The 19,533-nt window shown below is 37.9% G+C and overlaps 1 protein-coding gene across 1 annotated transcript in view; it reads left to right on the top strand.

Moving 5' to 3' along the window:
* The window catches only part of SDR42E2 (short chain dehydrogenase/reductase family 42E, member 2), a 525,257-nt gene that overhangs the window by 224,442 nt on the left and 281,282 nt on the right, over positions 1-19,533 (top strand). Inside the window, exon 8 of the mRNA XM_044089637.1 lies at positions 7,601-7,672. Within this exon, the coding sequence (XP_043945572.1) occupies positions 7,601-7,672 (72 nt within the window). The remainder of the gene's footprint in view (positions 1-7,600; positions 7,673-19,533) is intronic.

The following is a 19,533-nucleotide window of genomic DNA, read 5'->3' as shown; positions in this document are numbered from 1 at the left end:
AAATTTGAATTTCATTCTTAATACATTTTATCTGTTCTGGCTAATTCTTCATAGCAAATCCTTTCGGTATCTCAATTTCTGTATCTTCTGCAGAACATTTTGAAGTCCTTTAAATCTCTTTCTGTCATAAGTAATTACAGTGTAGCCCAGATAGCTTCAGGTTCATCTGCAAGAACATCTAGTTTCTGCTCCTGAAAGTGTAAATGACTCCACATATCTGCTCTATTCTTCTGATATCCAGGCTCATAACTCATTCTTACTTGACATTTCTGTAGACATAACATTATTCTTTACAATCTTGCTCATACCTTGAGCTTTTGACTACTTTCTACTTGGAATTCATTCCAAACCACATACTAATGAAACATCTTATTACCTCTGAAGTGGTGCTAGCAACTAGGTCTTTTTTCATCTGAATTTTTTTTCTGACAGTCAGTAAATACCCTTGAACCATAAACAATTAATTTCTCTTCTTTCAAAATTACTGCGACAATACCACTTTGACTAGCAATGACTAGTAACTGAGTTATTCTCTTTAGAATACTTCAGTATAACTGTTCTGGTAACTGTTTCAGCAACCCAAAACTCTTGCCTTGCTCTTCAGTTGAGTACCATGCAGCACTCCCATAATTTTTTAACGGGACACTTGTTTCATACAGTTTTGGAATAAACTTTGAAAAACAATTAATATTTATCTTGTGGTGGTAGTAAGGCTGCTACAGCTTTGGCTTTTTTTATCATTTGGTTTCAAGCCTTCAGAAGTTAAAGCATGACATGTATATTTTAGCCCTGGAAACTGATTTTATACTTGCTTCTGCTCTGCTACAGGTTATACTGTCTTGTCTAGTCAGTAACTGAATCAATCTCTTAGCATGATTTTTCTCTCATCACACTCCAGACTAGTTTGTTATTAGTGATGTTAGTTAGCAACACCTTCATGCTTTTCAACAGTCTACATAATAGCTCTCTGACACACTTCAAATACTCATAAAACACCAAATAAAAGTCTAAATAATCTAGATCTTCCAAAGCCATCTTAAATGTACACAACTTGGAACTTCCTTATCTAGCTTGACTTGTAACCTCCCCCCCCAATTCTCCAGAGAAATACTCTGCATGGCAGTAACAACTTCTTCTGTGATATGAAGTTGATAATGCTTCCTTTTAATAGATTTAATCAGTTCTTGCAGATCATATTAGATTTAGTTACAGTATCCGTACTATTCACCAAGTCAGCAAATGCAGTCTTTTTAAATTTTGCCCAAGTTCTCCACTCTTTGTAGTTCTCTTTCAGTTGTATCCCATAGGGGTACTGGAACTTTCCTTAGTGCATGCTCAACTCATAAAATGACAGGATCTATCTGAATATGATGTTTTCATTGCAAACAATCCAGATCAGTAAATGGTTACCTAATGATTCATCAGGTCTCATTCTGTCAAGACTCAACGAATCTGGAGCATGTCAGGTCAGCAAAGGTACTTTTGGCAAACACAAAAAGATTGAATACTGCTTGCCAAAGCTACTTTTGCCAACAGTGGAGTTTTTTTTCCACTTTTGTGTGACCTTGGAGCAGGTGTATGTAAGTCTAGGGAAATGGAGGAGGGAGCTTGCCCTCTGAAAAAAAAATACATTTTTCTAGTATTCACTGAAGGTAGTTTTAGTGAATATTTTTTTATTTGTTTGCATTCACCACTGAAACTATCTTTGGTAACTTAGCATGAATTCAATGAATCAGTCCAGGTGAAGCAAAAGAGAAAACTATTAAGTGTCCATTTAGTCGGGTTTATGTTTATATACTGACTTCAAAGTCAGGTGACTAAAAGTAAAAGCAATATTCAAACACACTTTTACTTTTCTCCAAGGTGGCATATCCTATAGAGTTGGGGTATGGGTAAAGTTCCATCCTTGCAGAATGCAGGGGCTTTATCCCCTATAAAACATTATATAATTTATTTATTTGCATTGTACTTAAAATATGTAGTTTTCAGTTCAGAAAATTGAAACAGTTTACATATTAATCCATGTGTTTCAGATTAATTGAGTCTCAACATAATGAGATTTTATGGACCACTATGGGTTCTCCAGTAAATGGGTTTTCATCATTATGAGGCTTTATGAAACATACCATCACTCTTTGCATGCACATCATGAATTCTTTCCCTGTACAAAGCTTCTCTCAGTTCAAATGATCTCACATAAATGAGACTTGTACTCCAGTTATCTGGAACTAAAATCTTGCATTTCATATTCTAATTTACAACCCAGTGGTAACACCTCCTCACCTGAATAGTTAAGAACCCTGCAGTGGAAGGCTCCTGTTAATTTTCTTTCAAGATCAGATACTGAAATAATTGATTAGCTGTGATGTTACATTCTGTCTCACTGTCTAATTTAAGCTCAGAGGGTAAACAGGAACTTTCATATATTTTTTTTTTTGTTTGGTATGATGTATTATGCTTCTAAGGAAATGGATAGTTAAAGTAATGGATCACAACCTGATGTAGGTATATATTACAGAGTTTTGAGAAAGATCAATCACAGTCATTCAGTAAAATGCTTTAATCAAGTTAATGCTTTGCAAAAGTGACATCACAATAGATTTACAAAGAAATGAATGAGTTGCAGTCTGCAGCAGGATGCAGGAGGCCATGTTCTGAAGGGAATTCATGCTAGCAACAGAATAAGCTTATTTGAAGGGTAAATAATATAATTAGCACTGAATTATGGACTCTGTCATATATGAGGGCATATTTTGCTATGCATTAGTCCTAAAAGGTGTCTGAAAGGCACACGGCATACAGTGAAAGTGGCAGTGGTATATTATGACATAATGCTCTCTGCAAATTAAGGATTTCCATATACACAAACTGTACCTGTACAAGGGCCACACAAAGCAGACTATGGGCAGTCTGATATCTAGAATGAATGAACAAATGACTACCTGTTCTCAGTTAGTGGAGGAACAGGATTTTAGCTTCTGAAAGAAATGCTTCAGTAATAATATAGTCTCAGCATTTCACAGAAAGTACCTATTTATGAATTGTTGCAAAGTAAATGTACATCACAACAACAGTTTTCAAATTGGACCTAGTCTATACAAGTTATCAAAAAACAGCAAAAAGAATGTGTGGCTGTGTGACACCCCTGCACTGGCCCAGTAGAAAAGACCCTCAATCCTCACCAATGGCAACAGTGGGGGACATACACAATGGGAGGATGACAAGTACACACAGAGTAAAGTGCAGTTTCCCTTAAGAGCACACAGAGATCACAGTCAGTCTGGGGCTGGTTTTCTCCCTCTCTCTCCAGATCCTCAATAAGACTCCCCACTGGCACAGCTATAAAGTTGAGATCTCAGCTGAGTGGCCAGGGTAAGACTTTCAGCACCATCTCTGTCCAACCAGTGTTTTGTGTCTCTGCCCAAGTAGCTGGCACACACACACACACACACACACACACACACACACACACACACACACACACACACACACACTTTGAGATTTGATTTATATACAAACACAGATACACTCCTGGGAAAGGCTGACACAGGTTTACTAGCTATGCCCTCTTCTGCCCAGGCTATACGGTAGTTATCAGTGCCAAAAACACTAATATCAACTAGTTTTAATGCCCTTAATAAAGGGTGCCCAATCCTGCTGTGTGATGTTGCTAAAAATCCAAATGGTAGTCTGACCAAGAGCAACACTATTGGAGTGGCCTGTACAGTGTCACCAAACAGATATACAAGTACTCTAAGAGCTTAAATATGTCTCAAAAATATCAGCCACAAAGGCAGGTTTAAATATATTTAATAATAAATAATAAAAGAAAAAGACAATACTCAATAAAGCCAACACAGTTACTTCAGAGTTCAAAATCACAGGAAATATTTAAAACAACACTGCATGACAGTCTCAAATAAAGAAAGAAAAAATCTAAACTAATCCAGTCTAAAAGAGTTACTATGCCATAAGAACTTACTTACAGAGCAAGGCAAGTGCAGATGATGATGATGATGATGATGAGTGGATGTTCTTGTTAGGTCCAAGACAAAATACAAAATGCCCAGTCTCTCTCTGAGAGAGTTGCCAAATTAATATCAAACATTACTGCTTGGCCAGCTTGGATGACATCACTCCTTGTCACCTGACTTCAGTCCCCAGGCTAAACAGAAACTTAACATAATTTAACATTTCTGTGTGAGAAATACATATCTCTCAGATCTTTGCAGATCTTGGAAGTCGTAAAACAATAAACCGCTTTTACATTTGAAACCTAGTAATTACTTCTCTCCAAGACAATACAAAAAACTTCTAGCTGTAGACATTGTGTCTGCTACTGAACTGAAACTGAGAAATAACATCTTTTGTTTATGGCCCAGCTATAAAGTAACTTAACCTCAACTATTCTTAAGTTTTGCAGGTTAATCTTTTATGTTCCAGCAGGGTGCACTGTGGATACATCTTAGATCAGTATATAACATACAGCTCTATATAAATCATAACAATATTCACAAATGACATAGAATTATTTGCAAAATTCCATATAGCTGGGCTGTAAATATTTCCCTATATCACAGGCTGTAGAGCAGATATAGAAACAAAATTATAAAACGAATAGTGGAATTTAATGTAGAATAATTCAAGTAGCACATCATCTTGTATTTCAAAAGAGTAAAAATTGCAAATGGGTGAGTACATCAGGAAGAATTTTTTCAAAGTTAAGTAACCAACTCTGGAAAGGTCCAGATGGATAAAGTACAACATTTCAAAGTATTTTTATTCAGGAGCAGGCTTATGAAGCCCGGCTGGGTTAATGTCACTGCAAATAACTTTTTTGATGGTCATTTCCTTTGAGGGGGTGGTCTCCATATCCCCATACTCCCACTGCAGTAGGCTTTCCCATTGCACGTATTAAAACATCATAGATAATGAACAACTCTCAACATTTCTCATCAGGGTTTTAATCTACAGATAAAGCCCACTGAAAAATAACAGCAGCTAATCCTGTAAAAAGCCATGTGTGCAGACTGAAACTTTCTCTGAGAGTCAGCATTTCCTTTATTCTCATTAACTGCAGATCTTTAGCAGCTAGTGAGAGAGACAAAAAAGTAAAACAGGTAACAGCTATGGCAATTACGCAAACCTGTCTTTTCCTTTATTTTCAATAACTAAACGTAAAAGTAATGTTTTTTTTTTTTTTAAACACACTTTAACGAAAGTACTTTTTCGGTGAAAGCGCTCTCGTTAAAGCATGTTCGGTGAGTGTGGATTCGGACTATTGAACTTTTGTTCAATAGTCCTAGATACATATATATATATATATATATATATATATATATATATATATATATATATATACATAAAGATATATATACATATATATATATATATATATATATATATATATATATACACACACACACACACACACACACACACACACACACACACACACACACACACATATATATATATATATATATATATATATATATGGTTCCACTTTGAATCATCGAAAGCTTGAAACATCGAAATTCTGATCATCGAGACCAGAACATCGAGTTTCAAACCATCGAAGATTCAAAGGGAACGTAAAAAAAAAGAAAAAAAACCTCTAAAAACTATTTTATGCAGGGGGGCTTCACCCCCATGCACCCCCCATGTGGGGGGTTGTGCCCCCACACTCCCCCAACTTTAATATACCAACTCTGAGATCGCAATACAGTGGGGTAAAGGGAAATCTCAGTTTTAGCGCTATATGCAGAAGTGTTAAACAGGACATTTCCCATACCCTGTCTGCAGTGCCATCACAGAGATGGCACATTCACAGACACAGTGTGCAGGGCACCTTGCTGCCCTGCAGAAACACTAGCTTTTTCCCTTGTTTACTTACCTTTTTCTTACCCTTGACAACATCGATGTTCTAAACACTCTATGATATGGTCTCGACCATATGAATTTCGATGGTTTCAAGTGGAACCATAAATATATATATATATATATATATATATATATATATATATATATATATAATTCACACACACACACACACACACACACACACACACACACACACAGTATAAAATAAATATAAAAACAAATTAACAGATAGTCCATTATCTAAGTGCAGTAATGCCCTCCACTGTGAGAGATTGGAGAGGCCATTTACCTGCAGCATTCTGCCTCACAGCAGCCCTGGGCAGCCCATCTAGCCCATCTTCTCAGACATGCTTGCTTTCTTATATTATCTCTCTCTGAGTAGCTTAGGGCAGAGGTATAAGACTTATCTCTCCCACATTCCTGAACTTCATAAGCTTGTTATTAGACAGTCAGACTTCTTAAAATAATGTAAGTTGTTGTGCAAGAACTGCAAACTATATTAAGCAGAATTGCAATCACTTCTAAAAAGGGAAGACAACTGAATAAAAGGTGACAAAGTAGACAGTGTTTATAATAACATGAGTAGTGTTTCATTATGTTAGTACTTTCTTTGGCACAAAGGGAAAGCTGCATATAGCATAGCTAGAAATAAACAGTAATGTGAAATACTTGCTGTATTGCAAGGAAGTAAATATTGTAAATAACAAGATGTAAGAAGCTAGAATAAAAATCTTAAAGATATTACTGTCACAAAGCATTCCACCATATAGGACAACTTGACATCACCAGTCTTGAATAGTAGAATACTATGCACATCTTGGGTCTAGGGTGCTTTGCTAATGACCATAATGTAATACCTCTTGATATGCTGCTTTTTGTATGCTAGATGGGAGTTGCTGTGGGTGCTTGCACAGAAAAGAATAAAGTATAATAAATAAAATGCTCATGTTTTACTATATTATGAAGAATATTGTGTCACAAAAATGAAATGTATGCTGAACTGAGTTTCTGATTTAAAATAATTGCATCCATTAACGATTACAGATGATTTAATGAAATTAGTCCCATAACAGATATTTCTTATCCATAGAATGCTGTTCCTAAAAGGAGATATGTGAAGTAAATAGGAAACCATTCAGTACAATGGTTGCATTGCTTAACAGGTTAACTAAAAGTGAAATTGCATCCTGTCGTCATGAGTCTGATCTTCACAACCTATGTTGGTATAGCTTAGGTATAAGCAAGCTCTTAACCAACCAGTTGATGCTTTGCCACCTCTGAAAAGACTTACTAGTACCTACTGGAACTTAGTTTGTAAATGAATAAACTAAATAAAATTCACCTTCTAATACATAATTATGAACAGTTAACAAAAATATTTAAATCTAAATGTCTGTCTTTATTTTTATAATAGAATGTATGCAGAATTTATATTGCTAATTAATATTTCCAAAGAATCAACAAGTTATAGAACTAACTCAATATATAAAGCATAACAGTTTTATTATAAGAGTACCTGATCACAGCAACCAGTTTTGAGAAGTGTTTTCTACAGAAATAACATCATGGAACAGTATTCTGGACTGTCTCGCAAACATTCATCAGCAGTATCCAAAGCATAATGCCATATGTAAATTCCTATTAAAATCATGTTCAATTTCCTAGCCCGAATTTATGTTGATGTAAATTTTCTTCCTATTTTACAGTTGGTAATAAGCTTCATACATGTGTGATTCGTCCTCCAGGCATATACGGACCTGAAGAGAGGAGACATTTACCACGTGTTGCAGTATGTATAAACATTTTGAGTGTCATGGAATGCAAATGGTGACACAATTTTGTTTAAATTAACACTTTAGTACTGCGCATATTCAAAGAAAGCAAGGAAACAGGAAAGTATTTTAATAGCAACAGAGCAGCTATGAAGACCTAAACTATATAAATACACACACACACACACACACACACACACACACACATATATATATGGGTCTACTTCACTTCACCGACACGCCACAAAGCCGACACCCAAAACACTGACACCAAAAGAACGAAAACACACAATACCGACAACTCACAAAACCAACACCATAACACCGACACCCAAAACACCGATACACAAAACATAAACCACACATTACACACAACTATATATGCACTAACCTTAACCCAAACCCTAACCCTAAGGTCCGACACTACCGCACACTTACCCTACCCGCACCCTAACCCTAACTCACTTAACCCACCCCTAAACCTAAAGTCCATCACTATCGCACACTTACCCTACCTGCACCCTAACTCACTTAACCCTCCCTTAAACATAAAGTCCGTCACTATCACACACTCACCCTACCCGCACCCTAACCCTAACTCACTTAACCCACCCTTAAACCTAAAGTCCGTCACTATCGCACACTTACCCTACCTGCACCCTAACCCTAACTCACTTAACCCACCCTTAAACATAAAGTCTGTCACTATCGCACACTCATCCTACCCGCACCCTAACCCTAACTCACTTAACCCGCCCCTAAAACTACAGTCCGTCACTATCACACACTTACCTTACCCGCACCCTAATCCTAAGTCCAACACTACCGCACACTCACCTTTCCCGCACCCTAACCCTAAATCCCTCACTATCGCACATTTACCTGTCTGCTCCCTAAGCCTAAATCCCTCACTATCGCACACTTACTGAGTCGTGCTCACACGTTGCCCATGTCGGTGTTTCGGCTGTCAGGATTTCACCTTGTCGATCATCTGCGTCGTCGGTCTTTTGGTGTCGGTATTTTGGGTGTCGGCTTTGTGGCGTGTCGGTGAAGTGAAGTAGACCCATATATATATATATATATATATATATATATATATATATATATATATATATATATATATATATATATATATATATATACACACACATAGATATACATATATAAACATATCTAGAAACACACACACAAACATGCACATATATGTATATCATATGTATGCACAAATACCTCAAACACATATAAAATCTTCTGGGATGTTTTATGTTCTTTTGTTTATGCAAATAGTTTCTGTTTTATTGTGGGATGGCAAAAATTTGATTTTATTTCATATTCCTTTTCTCTTTCATTAATAGGTATTAGAAATCTTTGCTTACAAAATATACATTTTAGAATGTTTTATATTTAACATTTAATGAGACTATTTTAAAAACGCCACAGCTACAGAGTAAATGTTCACTAGGTGTATAATGTAGTGAGTATTATACACAATGTGCCTATGTGCCATCCACAAAGTTCCCATGATTTTCACATCTGGCACACATGTGACCGATAGTAGTGCTTTGTTCAAGGAAACGTTCCACAGGGTCATCTAGCTCATAGGTGTACCCACCCAACCAACCCTAGAGCCCATGATGGTCCACTCATATGAATACAGAGGTCTACTTCTAAATTTCAAGCTTTCAAAACTCAAATTGCTTATGGTCGAGACCATAAGATCGAAGTTTTGAAACTTCAAAATTTAAATAAAAAAAAATAAAAATAATTTTTTTTTTTTTTTTTTACATTTTTGCATGGGGTGGCCCCACACCCCCTGTTAATTAAATATATCAACTTTGAGATTGCACTACAGTGAGGAAAATGGTAAATATACTATTTTGTGCTGTGCGGCGTTTTTTATTTAAACGGTCCAAAGTTTCAAAACTTTGATCTTATGGTGTCAACCATAAGCAATTTGAGGTTTTAAAAGTTCAAAATTTAGAAGGTTAGCCATATATAGGTAGCAGACTTCTTATAATGGTTTGCTGTTGTGTATTACAGATGCAATGTAGCCATGGTTAGTCCCATCTACAGCCCCCAGACAGAGGCAGAGATGATGTACAACACCACACTAGTGCAGACACAGAATATCATCAAATGTGTGTTGAGTTTGCTGGACACATATCTGCTGCCTGGCTACATCTGGTGATTTGTTGCAGTATATTGCTAAGATTGCAGCAAACTAATTGTGGTCAGTGATATGCTGAACAATATGACCATAGCATTGGCCAACATTGCTGTGCAAGCAGCAGAGGATGAGGTAGAGGAGGAGATTGGTGAGAAATTGGAAGAGGGAACAGATGCATTAGCCTACATAGAACAAAAGTATGACATGCATTTACACACACAGATTATACAGTACAGTGCATGGAATGGCCATGCTCTGCATCAGATGTTACTATACTGTTTAATTTCTCCAAGGGTTTCTAATATCATGATGGGAATGGAGCTCATACCTAATTAGGGTATAATTAGAGTTCATGAAATTAGTATTGTTTCAGTATTTGATGTTAGCCAGGAGTTGCAAGCCAGGAAATGGCAGGCTACAGTAACCATTGGTTGCTCAAGTGGAAGGTGGCACATTGGCATGGGACAACAATGCTAGCATAAAGAAAAGTCATGGGTGATGCCTATGTTAAGCCTACACATGGCTTGCATGTTGTGGGGTGCCAGGGTCATATCCTCTGGTGATGGTATACAGCTTCCAGGCATAGACTGATGGCTAAGTATATCATCTGTCCCTAAAGAGGCAAGTACAAAGGCATGTGCACATGAGGTTGGGGTATCACTACCAGTAGTGACAATCATCTCAAGCCAAGTCGGGTGGTTAGCCCTGCCATGGTCAGTCATTCATACCACTCACACACACACACACACACACACACACACACACACACACACACACACACACACACACTCACATACGGCCAATTTAGAGTGTCCAATCCCCCTTCAGGGAAGGCCATAACATAGGTTGTGTACTCAGGAATGTGGCTGCTTACCCTACAGCGTGGTTATGGCAGGTGGCTGGCTGCCACTATGCCCTGTCCAGCCAGTTGTATCATTCAGGGGTGCATCCTCATGGAATACCATGGCCCAGAGTCAGGGGTGTGTGTGGTGTGTCCAAGGTTTAACTGGTCAAATGTCATGCACATGCATGGGACCTTCAATGACCATGTACAGAAGTGATGTTAGAGCCAAAAGAAAGTCATTCACATCCATGTATGTGGCCATGGCCAGTGGAAGAGCAAATGGTAGACCCTGAAGAGTCTCATCCACATCCACATAATCAGCCACTACTAGGAGTGGAGGTGACGGTGGTGCGAGAAGAGTGTAGTTTATGCCCATAGGTGTGTCCATGGACAGTGCTGGAGCCAATAATCTATGGACAGTGGCTGGGAACAACTGCAATGTGCAACACTCCGTATTTTTTTCTGTGCCTGGCATTTGCAAGAAGCAGCAGAACCCACTAATGGTTGCCAATTGGACTTCCATTCCCTGTAATGGTTGGAGGTATTCACAAAGGCTTTGGACATCTTCATGCAAGCAACACAGCATACAGGGTGTCTCTGATATGGTTTGAGTAACAGCCAGCTGTGCTGGATTACTGCTGTTTTGATGCCTAGGGTAGCACCAGCATTATGCAATAACTGTGTCTTTTGACATTCACCAAAAATGCCATGTCTGTGCAACTCAGAAGTTGTGCAGCCCGCTAATGCTAGCTGGGTTTCTGCTGCTTGTCTGTCATGCATGGGAGGCACATGGACAAAGTTTCCTTCACAAAATATAAGTGATGCATAAGGGCCACCCCGAGCATCTGTAATTCCATCAGCTGTGGGAGAGCAGAATGTTCCCTCCATTGTTAGTATTGCGGAGTGGACCAAAGTGTCCTCTGATTATGCCATTTGCACAATGTCATCATTGTCAGCCTCTACACACTGACTTTGGGCATGTTCAGACCTGCACTTCTAGAGCCTCTCTCAGTGGAACTGGTGAAAGCATGCAATAACTTAACCATGTGTAAGGTGGTATGTGTGCAACCCCTAATACCACCATGCATTAGAAAGACAGCTGAATGTCAGGAACATACATAACCTCTGACCATACACATACCCATTTGTGTAGAATGTGTTTATTACAGTCCTGATGTCCCTTGGTATCAGAAATGTGGTACGCTATATGTGACTGCATTGTGCAGAGATGCTTGCCAGTTTCAGCTTGCAATGGCATATCACATAACTCCCCTCTACACTCTCCCACAGACACATAGGCAACCTGTGTTGCAGGTGATCATAGTTGAAAGTTGATGTTCTTGGGTGGCAGTAAAGCATGTGGTGAAGTCTATGCCAGACAGATTTGCTACCAATGTGCTATATGACTGACAGTTGCCAGTACTTACCAGGGCATCACAATGGACATTCAGGCAGTTCTTCCAGATCCAATTCACCACCCAGAATTACTGTCCTGTCAGTTCCTCTACTATGGGTTATAAAGAATCCATCTCTGTTAGTTAAGAAGGGCTTGTGAAGTGGCCCCAGAGGCCGACCTGTCTGCAGCTATGCCTTGTGCTGTGATCATCATATGGAAGATCATGTCATTAGCTCTCCAACACACCTGCAGCACTGTCTGACTGTGTCCACCCTCAGTCTTTATTGACTGCACCATTTCATGACAAACCTGGTCCCTGAAGACCTTATCTGCCTCATCCTTCATCAAGATTTTCCTGCCATGGGTGCACAGGTTCTTCAGCTAAACATCAGTTTCCTATAGGGTGAATTGTCTTGTGTGCTTCCATTCTTTTGGTGCCATGACAGCTAAGATATCAATATATACAAATAGGCCTGTTCATGTTGGACAAATGCCTACAACCTCACTGCCACACCATCACCATCACTCTAGTGGGTGCTACTTTGTGCAATGCTATGATATAACTGCTGTGCTATTGTGCCACACTGTGTTATGTGCAGGCATGTCATCCACATATACTGGCCCTCACTGTGGTGCCTACAGCGCAGTCTTTCTGCACTGAACTACAGATCCAGCATCCCTGGGTGGGTAAATAACATAGTCTCTTGTGATCTCCCTAGATCACCTGCCCCAACAGGCATGTTATCTGTCATTGCCTGTTTCTCATGGTTTGTGCAGTTGCCTGCCTGAACGTACTATCACCTGACATGCTTGGACCATGAGACATGAATGGATGTTTCCTCCACCACAGGAATAGCAAGTATTCTGCCTGTTTCTTGTAAAATTACTGTTTGGATATCACCCCCCCCCCCCCAAGCACAGCAACATTTTGCACCTGCTTCCTGTACCCTAATTGTGTTGGCATCCCTCCATCTCAGCACAGTTTGCCATATCCCTGCCAGGGCCATTGCAGTGTAGCAAACAGCAATCACTATGGTATGACAGCTGTGTACAGCAGCCGTACACCCTGGAGTTGTTTCTGCAGTGCATTGTACATTGCCAGTAATCCTTTCTGAAGCTGATTTCCCCCTATATAGGTTTTCTTTACTGTACTCCATTTGCTATAGTTTATGATTCTCTGTAGCAAGGTGTCTCACAGTATGGCAACCTCAGTGTTCATCATATTATTAAGAGACTTGTAGTCCTCTGATTATGCTAATGAGGCAGTTTTGCATTAATTCTCTGAACTGCACCAATAATATAAATTATTACCAACTCTATAAAGCCTGTTCTGTCTAGCGCATGTGCACTATAAAAAATTAAGATATGTGACATTTTTAATTGGGCCGTACTACTTCACATCTGCAGCAGTCATTATGCTACCTAGCTACACATCATGGACATGCTCAAACATGTAGGTCATGTAGTGTGTACGTGCCTGTAGAGCCTGGCCTCTCTGCTGTCTCCCTATCCTTGCTTAACCATGTGGATCACACTACCATGCAACATGTATGCATGCAGTTGACCAAGGGTCAAGTGACCTAGAACAACACAGCCTACTTCCTTGCTTGGCGACTGCTGCTTTTGTGAATGCATGGCTTCAGTGTGCAGCACTGTCCCTTGTAGGTCCATGATATGTTTGCATTTCTGCATACCTATTCCTATCTGGCCATATTGCACAACTTTGATCATCCTATTTATGGCAGCATAGTGACCTCATTGTTCTTTCTTTCTGAGCACCTCTCACTATGTAAATGAAAATTCTGGTCAGAACTGGTCCAAAATTATTGTTTTATGCAGATAAGCCATCTCTGCCCACTATCATTGCAACTTAAAGAAAACACCTCTAAGGTCACCTTTATTCATACAAAAACAGTCTAATGCCTTTTGGGTAAAAAGATAAACATTTGCCTTTCTAATTTCTTCAGCAGATTTGAAGAAGCAGGCAATCTCTGAAACAAAGTGATCAGATTTGTGCATTTTGAGTATTTGTGTTTTGCTAGAATAAATGGCACACGAATATCCATATAGTACTTACTATAAAACAGCAGAAATAATAAAACAATTAACAAGCATGTATCAGCATAATAACATGAGAAAAACAGTTTAATACAATGAAAATACACATATGCATAGCAATGTGTGTGTGTGTGTGTGTGTGTGTGTGTGTGTGTGTGTGTGTGTGTGTGTGTGTGTGTATATATATATATATGTGTGTGTATATATATATATATATATATATATATATATATATATATATATATATATATATATGGGTCTACTTCACTTCGCCTAAAACTCATTTGACAGAATGATCAGGACCAAATTGCCTAATTTTCAAATTACCACAAGCTCATTTGACCAAATCCCATTTCACTGAAAGCTTACAATGCTGAATTTCAAAATACTAAATTTTATACCATAGACATGCACATTTACAACACCAATGACTAACTCTTTTCAGAACTTAAAAACGACTTACTTAACCTCTTAACAGAAACCAGACAATATAAAGCCAAGCTAGGTTGGGGGCTATGCCCCCCCCCAAACTATATATATTAACTCCAGGATTGCACTACAGTGGGGAAAAGGGCATATACCTTTTACTTGCCTTACAGTACTCTACACATTGCCACTACTGCTGGGAACTCACAAAACATCCACCATATTACTTTAGATACTTCCCATAAAAATGTAGAGACATACCCACATTTAGAAACACTACACTACAACATTGCTTTCTGCTTGACTATCAGTGTTCTGACAGTCAGCGCTTTAAGTTACAATAGTTCTTTTTATCACAAGCAAGTCACAGGTGAAGGGGAAACCTACATCATGGCTATGGCTTACAATTCAGTATAATAAGATCCAGCCAAATGAGTTTTTGGTAATTTGAAAATTAGGCAATTTGATCTTGGTCAAATTAAAAGGGAATATTCCCTTATACCCACTGTGCTATGATCTCAGAAACAGCCATCTCCCCACATATTCACCCTTACTTAACCACACTTTCGCAAAAGTGCTTTTTCGGTGAAAAGCACTTTCACAAAAGTGTGCTCAGCCATTTCACTTTCGGTGAAACGTCCGTTCGCTCAATAGTGCGGATCCCATATATATATATATATATATATATATATATATATATATATATATAAAACAAAACAATGAAGTAATTCCAGCATAGCACCACAACACCGTCAACCATAAATAACCTTCGTAGGCATCAGGAAGAGCAAAATAACTTTAATAGCTCGCAGACAGTAGAAATACAACTCCATCCCGGTTTCACCTCTTAGGTGTCATCAGTGGATTATACCTAGTGCCGCATCATGAAAACATTAAATATGCCCCCCTTAAAGAGACATTTCTCATATTCTGTATAAGCACCAATGTATATACAAAAAATACAGAAAAATACAAAAATAGAAAAATCCTGTCATTAATGCAGTTCTTATCTAGTTTAATCTAAATAAACATACCAAAAATACATACACACAGATATATATATATATATATATATATATATATATATATATATATAATTTTTTAGTAACTTGTAAAATTGATATTTTATTCACCCAAAAACCAGTAGCTAACCTTTTAAAGAAACTCATTTAGACCAGGTTTATATAAGGCTCCCAAATTCAAAATCCACATTCTCTCCTTTTTGTCCAACAATAAATGTTTTTCAGCCTCCCTCATGTTGAAACTACATATTGTATCGATCCCTATAAATATAAAGTGTGCCGTGACATCATCACTTTTATGTTTATATAGGGCACTTCGTACCCACTGGCATTTAATGTCACTTATATTTAATCAGTGGTGGCTGGTGACTTCATATCAAAGGGGGGCTGCAGGAGACAGCTGAATGGGTGGGGTCAAGGGGAAGGGGTGTGGTCAACTAGAAAGGGGAAGAGCTAAAACCACAAAAACTAACTTTAATTAAATACGCTGCCCTGGGTGGCAAACCATCATTATGAGAGTCCAATCAAGACAAAAATAAGTGTAGAAGAATAAAAATATTTCAATGCATTGGCTGCATGACAGCTTACTTAATATCTAGATGGAAACAAAAGGTTGTGAGGCATGAAAAAATAAATGACTTTTTAAATACATTACTGGAATGCCAGTCAAAACCAAGTATAAGAAAAAACAGAAGCACTCAACTCAAACCACTTCTCCTTGCACTGCAGTTCTAATTATAATTTATATTCAGCTTTATTAAAGTACCAAGTAACATGCTGAAAGCTGAAAGTAGAAATCTCTGTGATGCCCCCACTTGTAAAAATGTTTCTTATCCAAAAAAGACCTGCTGCCTGACAACTATCTACTTGTTTCATAGGGAAAACATGATCAAAGTAAAAAATGAAAAGCAAACAAGAAACAAGCTCAAGATACATTGCTTAAAGGATTACTGTACAGGTTATGGACCACACATGATTGGCATTCTGTTTAGTTTATGGGTAAAGTCTGTAGAGATGACTGGAAGTCTCCAACAAGTGTAATGAGCTTTTTAAAATAATGGAATCCTGTCCTTTAATACCCAAGGCTTATACATTATCTAGTCAAGTATTCTCTGCATGGCAACAACAGAAAGGCTTTCAATGTTGGCAATTCTTTAACAGTATGCTTACTAAAGCTTACTTGTATCTTACGATCTCAGACAAGCTTACCTTATGGTCATTAAAGCATTGCTACTTAAACACAGAGCAACAGGCACTTTCTGAGTAATAAGCATAAATCTGAGTAATAAGCATAAATCAACAGTACAAAAATATGACAGAAACCAGACTGTTCTGCAAAATCAAGGACAGATGAAAAGCCACTGTAGTACTTGTGTCTACCTTGGATGGGGGGACACACTGCACATTTACACTGCATAACTACTCCTTGCCTTGCTTGGATACATCCAGAGTCACTACATGGGGGAGTGGGGTGCAACAAGTATGTCACAATTTGAAATGTCTCTGGCTGACTGTGATGGCCCTGACACATTTGTCATACCTCTCAACCTCAGAGCAAGAAATCTGGAAAAAGCCATACACAGAATTGGGACAAAGGCCCAAAAATAAGGACAATTTTTAAATATTGCTCTAATAAACTTAGAAAGATAATAGAATAGGTCTTGCATTAGTATGAATTTTCTGAAGGGTATAAAATCTGAAACTCAAATGTCTGTCATTATTTAATGTCAGTCTTTAGTGATTTGTCACTAATTTGCCAAAAAACACAATTTTATGAAAAATGGACCAAAAATGTGATGCAAAAATATAAAATAGCCACACAATACAGCTGGGAACCTGTCAAAGTAGGGACACTTTAATATTAGTACTGCTAACTTGAGCAGCTGACAAAATAAAAGAATCTACATGCATTTCAAGTAATCTATAACTTTGATTATTACAGTTATTCCTTAATTGTAAGCCCTCCATGTTTTCTTCCAAAATTGCTATTTTGTGGAGGGATTATTAGGGGGAAGAGCAACATTTTGAGCCAAAATCGGGGACAGTTGAGAGGTTGGCTATGCCTAATTCTATAAAGCAATTTATTTGCATGTACCTCTCAACCTGTTAATGCAGTAAATATGAACAAGGCCAAATATATTGGGGGAACATATAAACAGTACTAAAAATTGCTCTTGTATAAATTGAGACAGTTGATAGAATAACAGTTCTTACTTTAGCATGCATTTTTCTGAAGGTTATGAAGTCTGAAACTCAGTGTATCATTATTTAGTGACTTGATTCCTAAATGATTTGCCAGAAAACTACAAATTTTATGAAGAACAAACCAAAAATAAGAAGCAAAAATCTATTCATTCTTTGAAAATCTGGACAGTTGGGAGGTATAGTTCAGCTGGGCCTGTCTGAGTTTGCTGCCCTTCCCCCCTGACAAAATCATGGTTGAATGGAGCCTCTGCAGCCATTCCAATGAACCATTACTTGGCTATTTCACTCCATTTACCATAAACACTAATGTGCATACTGCTTTACTTCTATGATGAGTTGGACTTCATTTGAAAGTTTTATTTTGTATTTTACAGCACAAACACTAAGTCATCTGCTAAACAAAGCAATGCAGTCTCACAATGAAAACTTAGCATTAAAACTTCTCTGCCATTGAAACTCACATTCATTGAAACAGCATTGAAACCCACATTCAAAGAAAATACATTTTGCCAGTGGCAGATAAAGATTAATTTTGGGCTGTTTTCAAATCATAGGCCCCTTGCATATGAAACATACATGTGCTCTTTGATACACCTTCCTCATTGTACTAAATTATATTCCTTGTACAATACAGTACAGTTGTTAGAGGGCGTTTTAAATTTGTTTTGAACATTTTTCCAGTAAGCAATGAAACAAAACGCATGCACCCACAATGGCAAAACTGCCCAGTTCAGAACATTTATCATAAAAGTCTACTCAGACTTCCACAGTCCACCATTATTAGTAAATATGCACAATTCTACAGTCCACCATTATCAGTAAATATGCACAATTCTACAGTCCGCCATTATCAGTAAATATGCACAATTCTACAGTCCATTATCAGTAAATATGCACAATTCTACAGTCCATTATCAGTAAATATGCACAATCTCTGAAGAAGTAAAAGTCATCTAAATAATTCCACATTAAAGAAATCTGTAACTAATGAAGAGGTTGCTGCTAGCAAACACCTTTATATTTCATGGTTTCATCGAAAAATAAAGTGTCTGTTGCCCCTCAGGAATAAATTGCCTATATTACATTAAAAAAATGATAGCTAGTAATATTGCAAGAGGAAATGGATGGCAAACTGATAACAGACTCATAGTTAGTATCTTCACCAAGGAGAACATTCTCAGTACAGCAGCATCCACCCCATGTGGGAGTAGAACCCACAGTCTTCTGCACCAAAAGCAAGTACACAACCTGTTGTGCTATTAACAAGGCAAACCAACTTCACTTAAGCAACACTAAACTTCTGTTCCCCTGCAGCTCTCAGCTCCTTGTAAAATCTACTCAATACTCAACTGCATCTCAACTTCGCAGACAAGAAAACTGGAAAAAGCCAAAATGTATTGGGGGGGGGGGAGTCAAAAGCCCAAAAACCAGGGACACATTAAACATTGCTTGTATAATCTTGGAAAGTTGCTAGAATAAAATGCTGTGTTACCACCATACATTTTACTGTCAAGGTCCCTGTGCAAAACAGTCAGAGCAACATACCACTATGCCAAATCAGCTGCTTTGTGAAAGAGAAATGCTGCATTACCACCATACATTTTACTGCCAAGGTCCCTGTGCAAAACAGTCAGAGCACCATACCACTACGCCAAATCAGCTGCTTTGTAAAAGAGAGGAAGACTGAAACTTAAATGGCTATCATTTAGTGAATTCAGTTCTCACCATAGCTGTCAACCTCTTAGTACAAAACACCTGGA

This window comes from Protopterus annectens, chromosome 12.part0 (genome assembly GCF_019279795.1).
Source record: "Protopterus annectens isolate FY-2018-M chromosome 12.part0, PAN1.0, whole genome shotgun sequence".
NCBI classification, from domain to species: Eukaryota; Metazoa; Chordata; order Ceratodontiformes; family Protopteridae; genus Protopterus; species Protopterus annectens.
This window is presented reverse-complemented; position numbering and strand designations above follow the sequence as displayed.